We start from the raw sequence: 19,303 nt of genomic DNA, 5'->3' as shown, positions 1-19,303 counted from the left end.
GGCGAGCGGAGCCTCAGGAGCCAATATATTGATCCGCCAATGAGCAGGCGTGAATTGTATGCACGTCCACGTTGCCCATGCTACGTAGATGGAGCTTCTCCTCCCGCGAAGTTTCTTGGCGGGGGCGGAAATCAGATATGGCGGGATATGGCATGATTCCTAGTGGGCTTCTGCGATATTAAACTAATAAAACGAGAAATCCTAGCATTGAAAGCGAGCTGAGAATTGGTTTTGGGTGCTCTAAACACAATAAACGGAGGAAATTTCTTAGGCTCTACGTATGCGATGTGACTTCGTATTGACCCCCGCATCGGAATGTTCCTTGCAAAGTTTTATCCGAATCAGACTAAATCAATCTAATGAAGGATGCAGACCCCTGCCCCGCCAAGACCCTGAGATCCCCGGAACCTTACGGGCGCCAATGGGAAATCGAGAGATCCTGGTCAACTTAACTCTCTTGGGAATAGCTTATATCCGCTCATGGGTCTAATTGCGCCCACACGGCGCCCACGGCATCGAAGAAGGCTGGCCCAAATTGAAAATCCCGGGCTCAACACATCCTGCAAATTATCTTATTGGCGGAGCTAAAGAATCTCGCATCCGAACAGTAAATATTGTGCAGATCCTCTCTGTTCTGGGCAAATATAAGACAGACTACTTGAATCCTTGGCTGGGAATTCGGCCATGGAGACTGAAAGGTTTAGTGCCGTTGGCGAATATACGCGCAATACTTGAGAGTCCAGACTAATATTTAGCAGTATGAAAATTGTAGCACGGTTTGGTCCGCTACCAAAATGGAAATAGCTCTCGTAAACATCGCAATTGTGTCTTTGTCCGGCATACTCCGTACAGGGGTTGAATAATGTGGCCCGGTAATTTTTGGGGGATCCTGGCCCTTGCCTTGTCGTAGGGAGATTTGAGAACCGAATCACCGGATCCTATAAGCCAAGACTCTATCCTTCTGAGTTGAGCCATGGGGATAAGTCCTCGCTGTCACTGTTAGCCTCATGAGTTTTCATTGCTGCTTGTGTTCGTTTGGTCGATCATGGCCTACATCTCAGCGAGTGATGGTTCGCTGCAGCCAGTGTTCCTGGCAGTCATGTCATTCTTGCTACTACTGTCAACAACCAGCGTTCTTCTAAGGCTATATTGTCGCATTTTCCTGGTGCACAAGGTCGGTCCTGATGATTATCTTATCCTGAGCGGGTTGATAGTTACGATTGGAATGGGAATCATGAATGGATTCCACATCAGTTACGGAACAGGGTGAGCCTCTCATTTTCTTTTCAATCTCAATTTCATGGGCTCCGCCACTGATCTATTCCAGACGACACATTGCAGATCTGCCTCTCGACAAGATCCTCGTCCCGACACTGAAGCACTGGTATGTGTACCAGCTGGTCTACCCACTTTCCATCGGACTCGTCAAGTTCAGCATCTTGGCGCAATACTATCGGATCTTCGCTGTCAATCGCTTCCGGAAATGTGTCATTGGAGTGGGCCTCTTTGTATTCGCGTATACCATCATTGTGGTCTTCGTCAATGTAAAAAGCCTCTTATTTCCTAACTGCTAAGGTTACCGACTAACACTAATCACTCTAGGCCTTTGAATGCCGCAGTAAACCATGGAGAGCATGGGACCCATCATTCCCTGAGGGATGCAACGATCTACACGCTACATACTTTTCAACAGCGGGAATCAACATCCTAACAGACCTTATCATCCTAGTGATACCATTGCCCCTGCTTATGAAGCTGAACCTGCACCGTCGAAGAAAGTGTAAGTTGACAACAACAAATATAACTCCTAAAAATACCGTAAACTGACGTGCATAGATGCGCTCATCGCCATCTTCCTTAGCGGAACATTCGCATCCGCAGCCTCAATCGTCCGTCTAAACGGTCTATACAAATACACCGTCACAAAAGACGTCTCCTACGACGCAATCCAGGTACTTAAACCGCTCCCCTATCCCTTCAACCTCTCTCGAATACTAACTAATCTCTTCTCTTCCTAGATCCTCTTCTGGTCCCAAATAGAAGTCAACGTCGCCATAATCTCCGCCTCAGCCCCGTCCCTTCGACCCATGTTCGCCACAATCTTCAAAAGTTCATCCTACGCCCGCTCCTACGGCAACGCCTACAACGGCCCATCTAATAATATCTACGGGGCCTACGGGACGAGATCTCAGAACCGGAGAACGATGAGATCCGGGACTGTGGGGGCCATTGAGCTTAGTTCTCGAGATGATGAGAATTATAATGGAGTGGAGGTGAATATTTCGGGGTCTAATGCGGGGAATGGTCGTCACGGTAGTGAGGAGAGGATTTTGGGACCGAATTCGAATATTACCAAGACGGTTGTGGTTGAGATGAAAAGTGAGCACTTGAAATGAGAGGACGATAAGGCTAGCTAGGTATGTAGCATAACTGTGATTTTAATTAGATTCTTTAATCCAAGCCCGAAATAGTGGCATGTATACTTGTAAAACCTGTACGTCCTCACGTGTCACCTTCGTGGAAGCTTAAATAATTATTTGTAGTGGAAATCTCCTTGGGGTGTCTCTCAGCGCCATAGCTACCCCCAACATACAACCCTGAAACCCGAAGTGCTTAATTCTCCAGAAATAGAGTAGGCTTAGTGCTTCAAGGGAAGCCAAAATATCCTAGCTAGCTCTCACTTTTAACTACGGGCTAGGGGTTAGGGGCAAGAGCTAGCGTATGTTAGCGCATACAGTCCGACTACATAAGTCCCAAATATTCACAATAAACAAATTTGATCCTAAGCGATGTGCATATGGTATCTTAAAACGAAATCATCAAAGCCCAAGCGTTTCCCAAGCACCACAAACTTGCCGACGCCTGTAAATGTAAAGGAGCTAAGCAGAAGCCATGTCCAGAAACATAAAAGCAACGCAACCCGGAAAGAAAAGAAAAGAAGGACGCCCCCTTAAATCACCCCATGGCGAGCCTTGAAAACGGATATCTTGTCGTCGTAAAAGAGGATCTCCTGCAGCCGGAACCGCACCCGTGATACACCATCGTCCTCCTGCTCGGTGTCGTACCCGTCAGAGAGATCGCTAGATAGACGGTCAGAATCGTCTGGCATGCTTGAATCATGCTCGTCACCAGTTGGACTCATAGAGTCGTCCTCTACGTCATCGTCGAGATCTGAAGGGTGATCAATTCCATGGGCTTCGTCAAAGTACGGCTCGCTTCCGTCACGGCCTCCTTCGAGGATCTGGTAGCATCTGGCTTGTAGGCCGATGTAGGTGATTTTCAGGTCAGGGCGTATGCTGACGATGTCCAGGACTTGGAGGGCAAGTTCTTTCAGGTTCTGATGGACCGCGTTGCCGATGTGCGTTAGATAGAGAGCATAGAGTCGTGACATATTAGGGAGTCGCTGTAGGAAATGATGCCAGTTCCGATGATCCATTGCCATTCCCAGTTCCCGGAGTTGCGGCATACGGCCACTCGTGACGAACGAGATCATATCTTGATTGAGCACCCACTTGTGCCAGCGATTTGTCATGATGTCGGAGCCCGTGCCTAATCGCTCGGATGCGTCGATGAGCACCTTTCGCAGGCTCAGTCGGTGCCGGCGGAGTATGTGTTTGTAGATGGCATCTATCGGGACGGTTGAATCATAACCCGGCGCTTCATGCAGGTACACGCTCTCTAGGGTATTTGGAGCAATGGCCTCCTTGATAAACAGCATCAAATAGGCAGACACGTTATCTGTCCGCAAGTGCTTGAGGTTAAGTGAGTATTCCGTGACTTCATGACTAGAGCGACGATCGCATTTTTGCTTGTTTGCCGGTACGGGTGGAGGTGCATATTTTCGGCGCAAGGCTCTCCAGAGATTCTCATGTTCCGTGCATGCCATCAACGTTAGAGTAGTCAGACGTGTCCACTCGATGGTTGGCAGAAGAGTTGGGACATGTAGTGGGACTCTCTCTAACTCAAGGACCTCGAGATTGAGTTTATCAGTGTTCAGCTGAGAGCCATAGTAAGGCACACGGGTCTTGGAAGTTGACTTGGGAACACATGCGGATGATAGAGGTCCACTTTCAGTAGTTGGTACAGAAGATTGCTGTTCTTCACCCTGTGAGGGGTTCGTCTCTTGGGGAACCTCGGACTCTCCTTCTTTAGGCTTTTCCGTTGTTGATGGACAGGTAGAAGGTTCCGAGGGCACCGACTCTTCAGCGGAGGAACTTGTCGAGGCGTCCTCATGCTCCGATTCATCACGCTTGGAGAGGATGCTGAGTACTCCACCAACCTTGGGCCACGGCTTGGTAGGGGTAAATGAACTATCGGTCTCCTTGGCACAGCGGACCCACAGTAACATGCTAGCCTTTAAAGAAATCCCAATCCGCAGTTCAGCCAAGCGATTACGAGACCGTTCGATGAGAGTAGCAAGCTCATCGACATAAGCGGATTCGTCTATGTCAAGGACCGTCACGCTCTTTAGCGGTGGCAATACTGATAGCGAAGGGTGTTCAATATGAGTGTTCTTCATGGTAGTCAGCAACGATGTCAATAGCGCGGTACTGGGGCGCATTGAATGCTCCGAGTTATCATGCCACCGCACCCAGACTCGTTCCAGTCGACATTCGTGACCTGGTCGGTTTGCTAGGGAAGCAAGCGCAAGCCAGATCTCACGGACTACCCCCGTTGGCATGTCCCACATAAATGCCTCCAGATTGACCATCCGCGCGACGGCTAGGGCCACCAGTGTCCCCAACATCTTTCCCACCTCCCTGTTCACGGAATATTCCTGGACCCAGCTCAGCGGACCATTGCCAATCGAGAACGTACGGGTGTATTGCGCATAGTAATTTCCTCGTCGGGAGTGAAACCCGGGGATAACAGCCTGCGCCTCGTCACCAGCAGGCCGGTGAGCATGATCGCCACAGCCACAATGCGCACAGGAGTGTGCGGACTGGCCATATCTCGGCATCGGCATTTGATGGAATACATCCTCCCCCATCACCAGCGTGGATAATCCATAAGATAACGCATCTACTCCGGAATATTCCTCCGTCGATGGGTTCAGCGACTCAGGCCAGACAATATCAAAGCGAGAGTACATGTGGGGGATAGTGAGGTTATGGAGGGCGGAGCATGTCAGTGCAAGCGAGGTGAGGTCATTTGTGTGTGTCACCTATTATCAAGCGCGTCTATTAGCCTTTGTGATCCAACTTCCGTGTGGGTTGATGATCTATGAACATGATCCGAAAGCTTTTACGAACCTCTTTGACGATGTCCTTTAGCACATCCAAAGGCAAATCAAGCAACTCCAATTTCTTTCTCTCGGGCTTTGCCATCGAGGAATCGAGGACCGGAGCGCCGGCGTCAGGTGTGAAGGTCCGAGTCGCGCTATGATCACAACTCGGATTGTCGAGTTGCGGGGTGTCAAAATGGAGCCTTCCGAGTGCGGAGGACAGACGTTCTTGAGTGCGAGATTCACGGTCTGCCGACGCCGTGCTTTGACTTGACACAAAGTCCTCCTCGTCTGACGACAACGCCTGATCGGAGACAAGCCGATCAGCCCAATCCGAGCTTGCTTCCGCCATTGAGGGGGCGCAGACTGGAGGATTTCAGGCGCTAAGTCAGTTTGAGGAGGCAGCAGTCAGCGCCAACAGACAGCTGAAGCAGGCCAGTTGTAGAATCCAGTCCCGCGTGCCGCGTCACAGAGCTGGTTGGTGAAGCGGGATTGACTCGAAGGCGAGGTCTTGGGGACGCAATAACCTAGTGGAGTTGAGGCAACGGATCAGCCCGCGCGGATCCCGCATCAAAGCGGGGTTTATGTAAGCGCCGCCTGAAGGCCCGGCCCCAGTCTCCACTGGATCGATTGCCCAGAAGGATCCATCCTCGAGGGTATCCTTGGTAGGCATCACATCGATTGTACTGAAAGCCTAGTCTGTTGATGGTTGAGATCTTGATTGGCTTGCAGTGACATTGAATGAGTAGTAATGGTTACCTAGGTATGCTACAATAGTATTTCAGAACCAGCAGTGGTGATTAACAATGCGACGGCCAAACTAATTGAATAGCAGAGGTAGTTAGCCGAAACTAGTATTAGCTAACAAAGAGCAGTACTATTGGAACATAGAAAATGATTGGGATTAATTACTAGTGGCTAGCCGGTGGTTAAATAGGTAGTTACAAGTTAACTGTCATAGGTAATGGTTAACCAGCCGTTAGTAATGGAATCATCAACAAGAAAGAATAGAGAAAAGCCGCTGTCACAAAGAGAATATTCTCACGAAGAACAACCAACTACACCCTAGGTCCCAATATACTAAAGTCGCATACACCAGATAAGTATTAACAGCTCGTAGGAGGCTAATCAGTGAATGTGCGGAATCTCTGATAGCCGACCAATCATAGTCGCGGCCCGGCTCACAAAAGATACATTCCTTGTAATGAATGCTCCGTTCTGCTACTAAACTATTTTAACCTGGGACGAAAGATATACTTCTCCACCGCAAGTAAAGCCTAGAAGGCAAGACTAGGTAAGTAATTTATTACGATGGCTGGAGGGCCGATAAAATGATCGTAATGCAGAATGTATGCTCCGTTTTGCTACTAAATTATTTTAACTCGGGATGGAAGATATTTATCTCCATCGTAAGTAGAACCTAGAAGTCAAGACTAGGTAAGTAATTCATTACGTTGGTTAAAGGGCCCATAAAATGATCGCAACGCGAAGGCCGTAGCTGCCTAGACTCCACAAAAAATTACTTAGATCAGACGAAACCAAAGCAAATCAAATTCAAGGAATTAAAAATAACAAAGCCCATCTATCAAAGGAGAAACTGAAACTGAAAAACATTTTTAAGGGGAGAGATGCCTGCCTCCAAGCACCTCTACTCCCACCAATCTACTCCTCACGACCCAACCTCTCCAAATTCATAGCAGCACTAATACAAGCCAGATGACTAAATGCCTGGGGCGTATTACCCATCTGCTCACCAGAGATAGCCACTTCTTCAGAAAACATGCCCAGATGATTCGAATAAGACAGGATATTGTCAAAATGCGAGAGCGCAAGTTTCCAAAGATTCGGAATGGGGACATCGTACTTTGCGGCCTATATATGCGACGAGGCAACCCGGGTGGGTTCATGGTTAGTGTACGGAGTGGAATTGGAATTGGAATTGTAAATGATGCTCGGGGTTGCACGACAGGGGCTTGGAGAGCACTTACACGGGCCATTGATTCGACGAGCCAGAAGGTAACCATGATGAAGGCACCTTCGCCTCCGCCAACGCCTGTGCGACATGGGCATCAGTAACGGGTCGGGTGGGAGGATGTGAAGATACATCCGGGGAGGTGGAATACTTACCATCATTGGCTTTCAGGTGGTCATATCGGAATACCATCTTAGCACTGGAGAGGCCCTCCTTCTCCGGGCTTTGCAGAATGCGCTTGAGAGTACTGATGAATCGTGGGTCATTGGGTGCCACGAAGAAGACCAACGGCGCGATGAGAATCGACGCATCAAGAACCTCTCGGCTCTCGTAGCTTTGACAGAAATGGCCGCGCTCAGCGTTGTATCCTCTGTCCATGATCTCGTCGTACAGTTCATCTCGCACTTGGATCCACTTGAATCGGTCTGGACAGGGCAGACTGGCTCGCTTTTCTGCCAAACGGATTCCACGATCCAGGGCTACCCACATCATGACCTTGGAGTAGATGAAGTTTTGGATTTGGCCCCGGCTCTCCCAAATGGACATGTCCTTTTGGTGTCTCACACCAATGACATAATTCACCATACGGCGAATCGAACCCCATTGGTCATACGTGATTGGATTCCCGTGCTTGTTGTAGAGGTAGATGCTGTCCAAGAGTTCGCCATAGATATCGAGCTGCGTGTGGAAAACAGCCGCGTTACCTATGCGGACGGGCTTGCTGCCCTTGTACCCATCAAGGTGGTCCAGCTCCAGTTCGGGAATGTCGTACTCGCCCCGGATAGTGAACATCAGCGGCAAGAAGGGTCGCTTGCTTCCGGGCTCAATGTCCTGTGCGGCATGCGGGAAGATCCGTTCAAAGATAAAGTTCACGTAGTCTTCCGCCTCTCGGCTGTATCCCATTTTCAGGAAGACGTACAGTGTAAATGCTGTGTCGCGCACCCAGGAGTATCGATAGTCCCAATTGCGGGCACCACCCACATTTTCTGGGAGTGAGAATGTAGGCGCTGCAACGATAGCTCCCGTCGGTTTGTAGGTGAGTAACTTCAAGATCAAGAGACTTCGCTCAACCGTCTCTCGATAGTGTCCACGGAATGCACACTTGCGAGTCCAATCAGTCCAGTAGTCAGACGTGTCTTCCTCCATCTTTCCCAAATATGCTCCCATCAGAGCCGAGCCAGGCACCGCCTTCTCGGGACTATGCAGTATGAAGTGCACAGTTTGTCCCTCGGACAGGCGAACCAGGGCCACAAGTCCGCGACCCATTCCCCCCGGTCGCTCCTCAATGCTGAAATTAGCCTTGGGGAGCCCGAGCTTGTCTGGCTCCCGCGAATCGGCAAAGATATCGAGCTGCAGCCGCTCTGACTCACTCTCAAAATGGACAGTCTGGCACCGGTGCTTGGTCAAGTCATTTTCCAATTTTGCACGAGCGATATGCGTATCCCGTGCATAATTAAAAGCCGGGAACACTTCCACCTGTAACTCCATAGAGCCTCGCATACACTCGATCTTTCTGATCACACCCGAGTGCTGCAGCCCCGACTTGAAGCGGTTAGCCCCGGGCTCATTGCACGGACAGTAGCCCGAGAGCAGTCGGCCCGACTGAGCCAGCTTTTTCGGCGTCACAGGGAAGTAGTCCAGCAGAGTCACGACTCCATCTTCATTGGTCCAGCGTGTTTCGAGCAGATTCGAGTATGGTAGATACCGCTGTTTGTTGTGCGGATCAACCATTGCCCTGGAAGGCTCCACGGACCAGAAGCCGCCCTTCTTCTCATCCAAAAGACGACAGAAGACCGTGGGGGAATCAAAGACCGGCCAACACATATAATCCAGACTACCGGCCTTGCTGATCAGGGCACATGTGTGCATGTCCCCGATCAAACCATAGTCCTCAATGGCATTATACGAGGGTTTCTGAGCCATAATGACTGATCAGAATGATGATGAAGACTGGATTTGAGGAAGAAGTGAAGTATAAGTCAAGCAAGGATGCGGCTCGCAACAGTCGATTCCAGATGGATAGAATGGCTTGATCACCGATCCAGCTAACAGATCAAGACACGCAGGATATGGGCGAGGTTCAAGGAGTGCAACCTCAGTCAACCGTAAGTTCTACCAGCCAAGGGGGGCATATATGACCCCCGATACTGGCCAGAGGGGTCTGGGAGGCAATGACATGATGATGAGAATGGATTCAGACTGAGGTCATATCGATGGTTGAGCGGTTCTTTTCATTGCGGCAGGCTATTGGAGGGAGCCGCACTGGTACGGAGAGCCCCATCGTCATTATCGCAAAGCTCATTCATCCGGCACATTTGTCCTGGCAGCATCTTGAGCGGCTATATATGCAGCTTTTTTCGAATCGAAGCCACTCTCGTGTCCGTCGCGGTCAAGTCTGCCAAGCACAGGCGGATCTGCAGCAATCTACCAGCCGTGAGACCTCAAGCAGCCATCTGTTTCAAGATGGGCCACCGCTTGACCCTCTCCCAATCTCGACGAGCTCGTCCCCCAGCTTCATCCTGGTAACCGGCGATAACCAGCAATACCTAGCAAGCCTCATCGGAAGTCACAGTCCGCCAATCGTAGCGGGGTAAGCCTGGGCCTTGGACTCACCGCATAAATCCTTGGGTCTGTTGTGCCCTCTGGACCCCGGATCGACCGGACGGTGGAGCCAAAGCTGGGTGGAGCTATGGTGGCGGCCAGTGAGAAACCACAAATGTGAGGAAGGAGATTAAGAGAGGAGAAAAGAAGAGGAATCGAGAGGGGGAGGAAGGGCCACCGCCTGAAGGGCCAAATCATACAAGGCCTCAGGCCTAAGGGGAGTCTCGATAAGGGGAGACGGTAAAAACAAGGCCCTGAGTGAGTGCCAAGGGCCCTCTAACTCTCCTTCTATTTTGCCCCCATCAACCGCCCGTCGGTGTTTCTTCAACTTTTAACTTTATCTTCCCCCGACTTGCTATTTCCCCCCTCCCCGCGTGACCTTTCCTTTCCTTGATCTCCCCCTTCACTTTCCTTTTACTCTTCTATCAACCTCGAGGTCTTTGACCTTGTCCATCTCCGACCGCACCACCCTGCCGAGCCGTACCTCTCTCTCTCTCTCTACTTTCTTCCTCGCAACAAAAGGGTGCGCGGTCGTGTGTACACACTCCCCGGTCGCACCCTCATGGGGCTGACACAACTTGATTCGCCTACCTCCTCCTCCCTTCCGATTCTCGTCTCCATCCCAGTCCGATAATGGGGTTGTCACCCGCCGGCAACGGGCACCACCGACGGCGGAGCTCAGTGCTCACGGGCGCAAATCGTTCAATGCAGCCGGGCTCCTCGGAACGGAGGGATGATAGCCTGCGACCGCATGGAGACGCAGCTCCAAACAAATGGGACGAACAGGAGCCCTTGACAGCCGAGGATACCGATTCTTCCGAGATATCGTCCTCGGCCCTGGAAAATCGGGAGCTGGATGTGATGAGTTCGGACGATGACCAATATGACGAGGAGACGGGTCTCACAGCAAACCAGAAACGCCAGCGACGGCGGCGGCGTCGCCAACGTCGCAAGTTGGATGCTCGTATCGCTGATGTCAAGTCGTCTCGATTCGGTCTGCCCTCGCTAGGGTTAGCTGATCGGAACGTCGCTCGCAAGCTGCTTGCGAACGCTGGGTTGATCCTGCTGTGGTACTTTTTCTCCCTGTCCATCTCCATCGTAAGTACTCTGCAAACATCCCTGTCAAATTATTGTCGGCCGGTCCAGGGAAACGATGAGTGATAGTTAACAATATTGTGTTTTCCCTGCAGTACAACAAATGGATGTTCTCTGAAAATGACATCGTCTTCCCCTTTCCTCTCTTCACCACCAGCCTGCACATGGCTGTCCAATTCTCCCTTGCCGCTCTTTTGCTTTGGATATTTCCTTCTCTACGCCCTAGACATCCCCCGCGGTCACCCTCAGCATCGCCCGTGGAAGACCCCGAGGAATCTGAACCGGTGCTCACAAAATCCTTCTATATAACACGCCTTGTTCCTTGCGGTGCTGCGACATCACTCGATATTGGCCTCGGCAACACGTCCCTCAAATTTATCTCCTTGACGTTTCTTACCATGTGCAAATCATCTGCACTCGCCTTCGTTCTTCTCTTTGCTTTCCTTTTCCGCCTCGAATCTCCCTCTGTCAAACTGATCCTTATCATCGCTACAATGACGATCGGTGTAGTGATGATGGTAGCAGGCGAGACCGCTTTCAATGCGGTTGGATTCAGTCTAGTCATTGCTTCCGCTTTCTTTTCAGGTTTCCGATGGGGCCTGACCCAGATTCTTCTTCTTCGCCATCCGGCTACCTCCAATCCATTCTCGACTCTCTTTCTCCTTACGCCCGTCATGTTCTTCTCACTTCTCGCCATCTCGCTCGTGGTCGAGGGTCCTAACGATATTCACTATGGTTTCCTTACGCTTGCTGAACAGCGGGGAACTTTGTTCGGGTCGTGCCTGTTGATATTCCCGGGTATCCTCGCCTTTTGCATGATCTCCTCCGAATTCGCCTTGTTGAAACGTTCGTCCGTCGTCACTCTCAGTATTTGTGGAATCTTCAAAGAAGTCGTCACGATCAGTGCTGCGGGCGTTATCTTCCATGATAAGCTCACGGTTGTCAACATCACCGGCTTGGTGGTCACCATTGGTAGCATTGGATGCTACAATTACATGAAAATCTCCAAAATGCGCAGTGAGGCAGAGGATGACGACTGGCACCGTGATGGGACGCCAGACTCTGACTCTGAAGATGTCAGCGGTGGTGAGTTTGGAGACTACCACCCTGTCAACGATGCCGAGACGGGCGCCATCCCTGCGGCACAGTACGATGATGATTTGCAAACATCGTCCGTCGGTGACCAGCGACGCTCGTTCCGTGTCCGGGCAAGCGGCGCAATGCACAACCTGTCAATTTCCACCACCATCCCGGAGGACGAGATCGAGACGCCCATTAGATCCGCCCCTCCAACCATCACCACCATGGCCGATGCGGGATTCTCCCACCTCCAAGCGTCCGATCGGGAGGATTCCCCGGGCGTCCATTCTAGCTCTTCGGTCTCGCCCATGCGAACCCAAACCCCATCCCACCCTTAGTCCTTCCAATCTCATTCCATTCTCGACGACAATGACGTCTCCTATCCGATCTATCTATATGCTATCTTAGAATGGTATTTTGTACCGGCGACACCACCGCATGGCTTCGGCTCCATCTTCACCTGATGAAAGGTCTGGGACCTGGATAGAAGGAAGCGGCCGCATTCGTGATGTAGGTGGATTTGCATGTCGCCGGGTAATTGATGTACACGCTGACTACTCCCCATGGAGTAATGAAGTCGGGGGGTTGGTAAAGGAGGTGTCTTGTTTATGATTTGCATGGAGGCTATTGGATTCATTGCAGAGCGGTGGCTTGCCTGATACCATCAAATGCGATTTTCTTCTTTCAAGGCCATATTGGCTGGCCTAATTTTCATTGCATATTCAATTAAATCAATATCACGATTCTTCTCCTTTTGCCTGGTGTTTTGTAATTGTCCCGCTTAGAAGCTGGCTTGCAGTATAGAGCTTTTGGATACTCGAAATACAGCCTCCCATGCATTACTCTAGACTGGTTCATTCCAGCATCGCCATTCTCACGCCTTCCCCTTCTTCATCATATCCATAAGACTCTTCTGCCCCTTCTCCTTCGCCTTAGCCTCCTTCTTCTTCTCAGTCTCCAACTTCCTCTCATACTGCTCCATCTGCTTCTCCCTCATCTCCCTCCCCTCCTCCGAAAGCTTCTTCTCCAAAGCTCTAAATTCCTCCCCCTCCGGATCCATCCCAATCAACGACTCCAGCAACTTAATCTCCCGAGCCCACACCCCGTGATCAGGCACCGCAGCCGGCGCAGCCCCAGCAGGCCGTTTCCCGCCCTTCTTGACACCCTTTTTCGGCTTCTTCTCAGACTCACTGGCGCAACTATCTGCGTCGTCGTCCGCCGCAGAGGAAGCCGTTTGTCCGGGGACGCGGTCGATAGGCGTTTCCAAGACCATGGGGAGACCCTCGAAGCGCGGCTCGTTCATGACGTTGTGGAATGCGCGGAGACCGAGGAATCCCGTGCCGATGTTAGCGTGTAGATCGCGTTTACTGCCACGCGGAGCTTTGGAGTCGTTTAGATGCAGGGCGCGGAGGAATCGGAGGCCGATTAGGTCGTCGAATTCGGTTAGGAAAGCTTTGAAGCCCTCTGGTGTGACGAGGTCGTAGCCTGCGGCGAAACTGTGGCATGTGTCGATGCAGATGCCGATGCGGGAGTGGTGCTCTTGTGGGATTAGGGCGAGCAAGTCGCGGAATTCGGAGAGGGAGCCGCCGATTGTGTTGCCGTGGCCGCACATTGTTTCTAGGACGGGGATGACGGTGGTTGTTTCCGTGAGGGCTTTTGTTAGGGCGGATGCTAGACGGGCGAGGGCTTCCGGGAGGGGGGTTTGGTTGGTGCTTCCCGGGCTGGTAGTTTGTTAGTATGAGATGGGGGGTTGAGGAGGAGATTGTGGGTTGAGCGTACTGGAAGTTGTAGAGTTTGATGCCGAGGGCTTCACAGCGACGGAGGTCGTCCAGGAAGGAGTCGTATGCTTGCTTAGCCTTGGTCTTGTCATTCTGTGCTAGGTTGACGAGATAGGACCCGTGAGGCAGAACGTGTCTATGATATGTTAAAGGCCAGTCGTTCAATGATGAAGGAGGAAGACTCACTTGGCTGCATCATAGTTCTGCTCGGCGCACATTTTCCGGAACTGATCGCGGACATCATCCTGGAGAGGTGGGTTGTCCCATTTTCTCTGCGACTTGAGGAATAGTGCAAAGGCGTTACCTCTGATGCTATTCATTAGCTTTGGCTTTAAATACAACGATGTGCTTCACCACTTACCCGATCTGTGTACTATTGGTGATCGAGTTGAATACACCTGTTCGAAGATGCTGCGATTAGCTCCTCAACAATCAATACCAACCGCGACAAGTACTAACCCTTTGCAGCGCTGACATGAGCACCAACAAACATCTTCAGCCCCTGGGTTCGGAGTGCGAGCGGCATGGCTTCGGCTTCCTTCTCTTCCTTGGTCTTTCTAGCCTTCTTGGCAGGCTTCGTTTGAACGGTTGAAGCTGCCCCAGCCTCGGTCTTCACTTCGGTATCGACTCCTTCAGTCTTAACGACGGATTCTTTCTTGGCAGCAATGACACTGGAAGCAAGTTCCGTCTCTTCAGTGGCCTCTTTCTTGACTGATGATGCAACTTCAGTCTTCTTTTCCTTGGTAGCCTTGGGCGTAGATTTGGCGCTGGACGCTTTCCTCGGCGTTGGTACTACCTTGTCTTCCACTTCAGACTCTTCACCAGATGAGGCCTCTTTCAGATTGGCGGTGGACCTTTGTCGTTTGGATCGTCTCAATGGAGAGTTATCTGGTGTCCCATTGCTCAGGTTCCTTTTGTGGCTGCCCTTGGCGGTTGAGGCCTGCATTGAGGATTGAGTGGTCGACTCGGCTGCTGTAGGTGATGTCTTATCTTTGGATAGTATAGACATGACCCTCTTGCATAGAGTTGGTCTTGCAGTTGACGTTGGGAGCTTTTGATGGAGACTGATAACAACTGGGTAAAATTGATGGGTCCGGAGCTGATTGGGTGCGGCTGTGGAGAAGTTGCAAGAAGAACTGCCAGCGGTGCGCCACGATCACTTGATTCGAATGATTTATGGATGTAAGATTCTGCTGAGTGATCCAATGGCTTCAGATCAGATTCTGTCTCTCCCTCCGTAAATAAATGTCTCTTTTACTTTCTTCTTTCCGTTGAATCATAACCGGGCAATGGGTCCCTCGAATCAGGGTGGTAGTCACGTGCTGATCACCGGGGTAACAGGTCATGTGATGTTTATCGATAACCCAATCTGCCTTTTGGGAACCAACACCGGATCTCGTCTTGTCGTCTTGTGTGGCCCAAACCCCTCGCCAATTCCCACGAACCGTTTGGCGACATTCCGCACAGGTCAGATCTTGCCAAAGATCTCGGCAACATGGCGGCATCCAACGACTTCGTCGACTTCGACATTATCGAGGCCCAAAAGAGAGAATGTCCAGTCCCTCCCCGGCGGCAGATCAGCCCGAGAACTGGCACGGATTTTCTCTGGAGGCAGCACAAGCGACAAATTGTCGACACCCTCGCCAAACGACACAAGGACCATCAACGGTGCAATTCGCCAAGAATACGAAAATGAGTTGGAATCAATAGGAGAATCGGACGATCCCCTCGATGTTTACGACCGCTACGTGAAATGGACTTTGAACGCGTACCCGTCTGCCCAAGCTACGCCTGAATCTGGGCTCCTCCCGCTGCTCGAACGTGCTACCAAGTCCTTCCTGTCATCATCACACTACAGGAATGACCCGCGGTACCTTCGGTTGTGGATGCACTACATTAGACTCTTCTCCGATGCCCCGCGTGAGACCTTTGCATTCCTTGCACGACACCACATCGGTGAGGGACTGGCGTTGTTCTACGAGGAGTTTGCCGCATGGCTAGAGGGCGCCGGGCGTTGGACACAGGCCGACGAAGTATATAGGCTTGGCATGGACCGCGAGGCTCGGCCGGTTGAGCGGCTCGCGAGAAAATACAGCGAGTTCCAGCAACGATATGAGCAGCAATCACAGGATGCCGGGCCATCTTCACCTGCTCTGCCCGCTGTTCGGCCCGCTCTGGCAGCTAAGATGGATCCATTCGCCTCTACGGAGACCGCTGCCAACCCGCAAGCCTCGCGATCAGCACCACAACCTGCTGCCCCTGCCAAGACGAAGTCTGGGAAGATGAAGATGGCGATCTTCTCCGATGCTGATGCAGCACAGTCGAGTCAACCAGCGACCAGCGGACAATCGAAGGGATGGGACAGTATCGGATCGATGCGAGAGCGTAGGAAGGAAAACGAGGTGGAGGCCAAGCCTTGGGCGGGGGAGACATTGAAGGCGGGGAAGAAACAGGTGCCAACGCAAAAGATGGCCATTTTCAGGGACGAGGTGAGTTTGCAATACCAGATTGCCCTTCCTTTCCTCTTCTTCAGAGACCTTCCGTATATTTACGATCACAGGACTAATTGCTGGCTTGAACCTATGTGTTTCGATTGTGTGTATACAGTCCAATCTAAATCCACCTTCAGAACAACCAAGTGCCCCCAAGCAAATTCCAGAACACCATGTAAGGGAAGCGGTAAACCCGCGAACTGGTCGACGTGAGCGTGTTTTTGTCGACCTTGAAGCAGTATACCCCGACCACAAAGATCCAACGCATGAAGTTAGTTTCGAGGAGTTGCGAGCGATGAAACGTGGTTGGATGAATAAGAATTGGCGTGAGCATAAGGAGCCTCTGAAGCAAGTCTCTGGCAATGCGGCTGGGGATGCTCGGCCGACGAAACTGAAGGTGTTCAAGGATGAGCCGCTGGCCGAAGGGTTGGAGCAAAAGCCAGCTCCTGATGAACAGCCATCTCAATCACAACATCATGATGGACCCTATGAAGGCAAAACTGGAAAAGCGAGAAAATTCAAGGTGCAGGGAGAAACGCAGACCAGTGAGTACGACCTGCTAAACTCCTCGTTTCTGAAGGCTAACGCGTTTTAGTCAAAATGAAATTCGACTCGCCGACGAGCTCCAAGGCCCGAAGGAAGAGCACTCGAGAGCCAACAATGACTATGCATACTCGGGCTGCAACGGATGAAATCTATGGCATCTTCAATCAACCATTGAAAGCTGAGATGGACGATGCTGCTGATAGTCTCTATGGCAGCGAGTATGAGGATGAGGACTGTGCTAGTACCGTTGATAGTACAGGCACCGGCCACATCTCTGCGGCTTCGAGTGACTTTGGCGACGATGAAACTCATACCTTCCATAAATCTTATGATGACACGGAGTATGGTGACGGCAACACGACCCGGGCTGACAGTATAGCTGGAGGCGATTGGACTGATTTCAGCGTCAGCAAAGATGTCCCTGGTGGTGAATCTGCCGACGCTACGTCGCATTCCGTTGTCAGTCAGGGAGATGTCGAATCCGAGCATGGTACTCCAGAGAAGGAGAGGTTCATACCTCGAATGCCTGATGACTATAACCCTCCCTATGGGACGTATCGCGATCCTGCTATTATGGCGCAGAACCGGCTGCCTTTCATGACACCTATTGTGGAACGAACCGAGTCGTCTATCTCAATGACGGCAGCTAGGAGTCTTTACAATGCGAAGACTCCGTCGAAACCAAGGTCACCCTCTGGTGTGCCGCAAATGGGCGACCTCCTTTCTAGTGAATTCGGGCCAATGACGCCCTACCATGGGGATCACACTGTCGGCTCAGCAGTTGATGTCCCTTTTAGTCCGACTGCCTTCAAGGCTCTTGCCCCGAAAGCTCGCCGACGAGAAGCAATCATCAAGGATTCGCAGTGCAATCCAACGGACAAGGGAATTCGCAATACTATCTTGAACTCCCTGGATCCACCACTTGCTGCCTATCCGGGATATCATGGCCACGTCCAAGATAGCAACTATGCTAGCATGATCCAAAAGTTTGTCAAAGCGCACAACCGAAAATCCCGAAATGCGGATGACGATCGCTACGAGACGCCTACTCTCGACTTCCCCGGTGCTGAGCGTAGCTACACCATCCGTCGTGAGCTAGGCGCTGGCGCATATGCACCCGTCTACCTTGCCGAAAGTGTGGATCATCAACGATCCTACGGCTCTGACTCGGACGAAGAAAACACCGGCAAGTCGAACCCCTACGACAGCGCTCGATACCCCTTCGAAGCAGTCAAAGTCGAAAACGGGCCCGCCAGCGCCTGGGAATTCTACATGATTCGCACCGCGCACGAGCGTCTCCGCAACGCACCAAAGCACACCCGCGCCGTGGACAGCATCGTTCGCGCCCACGAGCTTCACGTCCACCCACGGGAAAGCTTCCTCGTCGAAGACTACCGCGGCCAAGGCACACTCCTCGACCTAGTCAACATCCTCCGCAACGACTCCATCAGCTCTACACACCCCAGCGACGGCGGCCTAGACGAGTCCCTCGCAATGTTCTTCTCAATCGAGCTCTTCCGCACAATCGAAGCACTCCACGCAACAGGAATCCTACACGGCGACATCAAAGCAGACAACTGCCTCGTCCGTCTAGACGACTCCCTCCCCACAGACCCACCCACAAAAGCTCTCTCCCTCCTAGATCTAGGCGATGGCTCCACATCAACCGCCAACCCGCGCGATACCCCCGCATACGCACCATCCGGCGCCTTCGGCTGGCGCGCCAAGGGTCTAGCCTTGATAGACTTCGGTCGCGCAATTGACATGAACGCCTTCCCGTCTAGCGTCCAGTTCCTGGCAGATTGGGAAACAGAGACTCACGAGTGCAACGAAATCCGCGAAGCACGGCCCTGGACGCATCAAATCGATCTCTACGGTATCGCGGGCGTAATTCATATCCTTCTTTTCGGGAAGTATCTTGAAAGTGCGCCCGTGCGGACTAGTGATGCCAATGCTGGAGCTGGAAATCGAACGTATCGCATCCGTGAATCGCTGAAACGATACTGGGACCGTGAAATTTGGAGCGATGTCTTTGATTTATTGCTTAATCCCGGTGCGGAGAGGTGGATTGCTATGGAGGGTGGTGGTGACGGCGACGGTGCTGGGCCCGTGTTACCCGTTCTCAAGTCTATGGCCTATGTCCGGGGCCGAATGGAAGAATGGCTTACTTGCAATGCGGAGAAGAAGGGTCTTGCGTTGCAAGTTCGACGGATTGAAGCTGTTCTTGCGGAGAGGAAGAGGAAACTTGAGCGTGTTTGAGGTTTGGTCTGTTACTTCCATCTGATCTTGGTTTCCTTTCGGGTTTTGTTGGAGCATGGTTAGATGTGGATGAGGATGGTTTCTGTGTTTCTTGTTCTGTATGATATTTCGGTTTAGAGTCTTTATACCCCCCCTTTTTGCCTATTATGTCGTTTTTTTGCATACCCTGTTGAAGAGCATGGTGATTATGTGGCGGTTCTTTAGGCTTTTATATGGGTAGATAGCATTGCATTGGTACGCTATATACACACTTACC

General features: G+C 51.5%; 6 protein-coding genes across 6 annotated transcripts; 3 read left to right on the top strand and 3 right to left on the bottom strand.

The window, feature by feature from the left end:
* Positions 1-1,045: 1,045 nt before the first annotated feature.
* N7496_005971 (uncharacterized protein) lies at positions 1,046-2,396 on the top strand (the record flags this gene model as incomplete). Its single annotated transcript, XM_056698900.1, has 5 exons — positions 1,046-1,266; positions 1,328-1,544; positions 1,603-1,780; positions 1,837-1,952; positions 2,019-2,396. 5 exons carry the CDS (start codon positions 1,046-1,048, stop codon positions 2,394-2,396), a joined length of 1,110 nt encoding a protein of 369 aa, XP_056554313.1.
* A 554-nt stretch (positions 2,397-2,950) lies between these two features.
* On the bottom strand, positions 2,951-5,576 carry N7496_005970 (uncharacterized protein; the record flags this gene model as incomplete). The annotated part of the gene is made up of 2 exons (XM_056698899.1): positions 2,951-5,164; positions 5,253-5,576. The coding sequence occupies 2 exons, from the start codon at positions 5,574-5,576 to the stop codon at positions 2,951-2,953; spliced, it is 2,538 nt and encodes an 845-aa protein (XP_056554312.1).
* Positions 5,577-6,886: 1,310 nt separating this feature from the next.
* Positions 6,887-9,119, bottom strand: N7496_005969 (glycoside hydrolase family 15 protein; the record flags this gene model as incomplete). The annotated part of the gene is made up of 3 exons (XM_056698898.1): positions 6,887-7,096; positions 7,213-7,277; positions 7,352-9,119. The coding sequence occupies 3 exons, from the start codon at positions 9,117-9,119 to the stop codon at positions 6,887-6,889; spliced, it is 2,043 nt and encodes a 680-aa protein (XP_056554311.1).
* Positions 9,120-10,430: 1,311 nt separating this feature from the next.
* On the top strand, positions 10,431-12,310 carry N7496_005968 (putative nucleotide-sugar transporter; the record flags this gene model as incomplete). The annotated part of the gene is made up of 2 exons (XM_056698897.1): positions 10,431-10,895; positions 10,988-12,310. The coding sequence occupies 2 exons, from the start codon at positions 10,431-10,433 to the stop codon at positions 12,308-12,310; spliced, it is 1,788 nt and encodes a 595-aa protein (XP_056554310.1).
* Positions 12,311-12,846: 536 nt separating this feature from the next.
* N7496_005967 (DNA-(apurinic or apyrimidinic site) lyase APN1) lies at positions 12,847-14,696 on the bottom strand (the record flags this gene model as incomplete). The annotated part of the gene is made up of 5 exons (XM_056698896.1): positions 12,847-13,693; positions 13,752-13,886; positions 13,937-14,056; positions 14,112-14,148; positions 14,210-14,696. The coding sequence occupies 5 exons, from the start codon at positions 14,694-14,696 to the stop codon at positions 12,847-12,849; spliced, it is 1,626 nt and encodes a 541-aa protein (XP_056554309.1).
* A 343-nt stretch (positions 14,697-15,039) lies between these two features.
* Positions 15,040-19,047, top strand: N7496_005966 (putative checkpoint protein kinase (SldA); the record flags this gene model as incomplete). Its single annotated transcript, XM_056698895.1, has 3 exons — positions 15,040-16,239; positions 16,358-16,787; positions 16,838-19,047. 3 exons carry the CDS (start codon positions 15,040-15,042, stop codon positions 19,045-19,047), a joined length of 3,840 nt encoding a protein of 1,279 aa, XP_056554308.1.
* Positions 19,048-19,303: the final 256 nt, after the last annotated feature.

This window comes from Penicillium cataractarum, assembly GCF_028827025.1.
Source record: "Penicillium cataractarum strain IBT 29864 chromosome Unknown utg000005l, whole genome shotgun sequence".
In the NCBI taxonomy this organism is placed as follows: domain Eukaryota; kingdom Fungi; phylum Ascomycota; class Eurotiomycetes; order Eurotiales; family Aspergillaceae; genus Penicillium; species Penicillium cataractarum.
The sequence above is the reverse complement of the archived record's forward strand: the minus strand, read 5'-3'. Positions and strand labels throughout refer to the sequence as shown.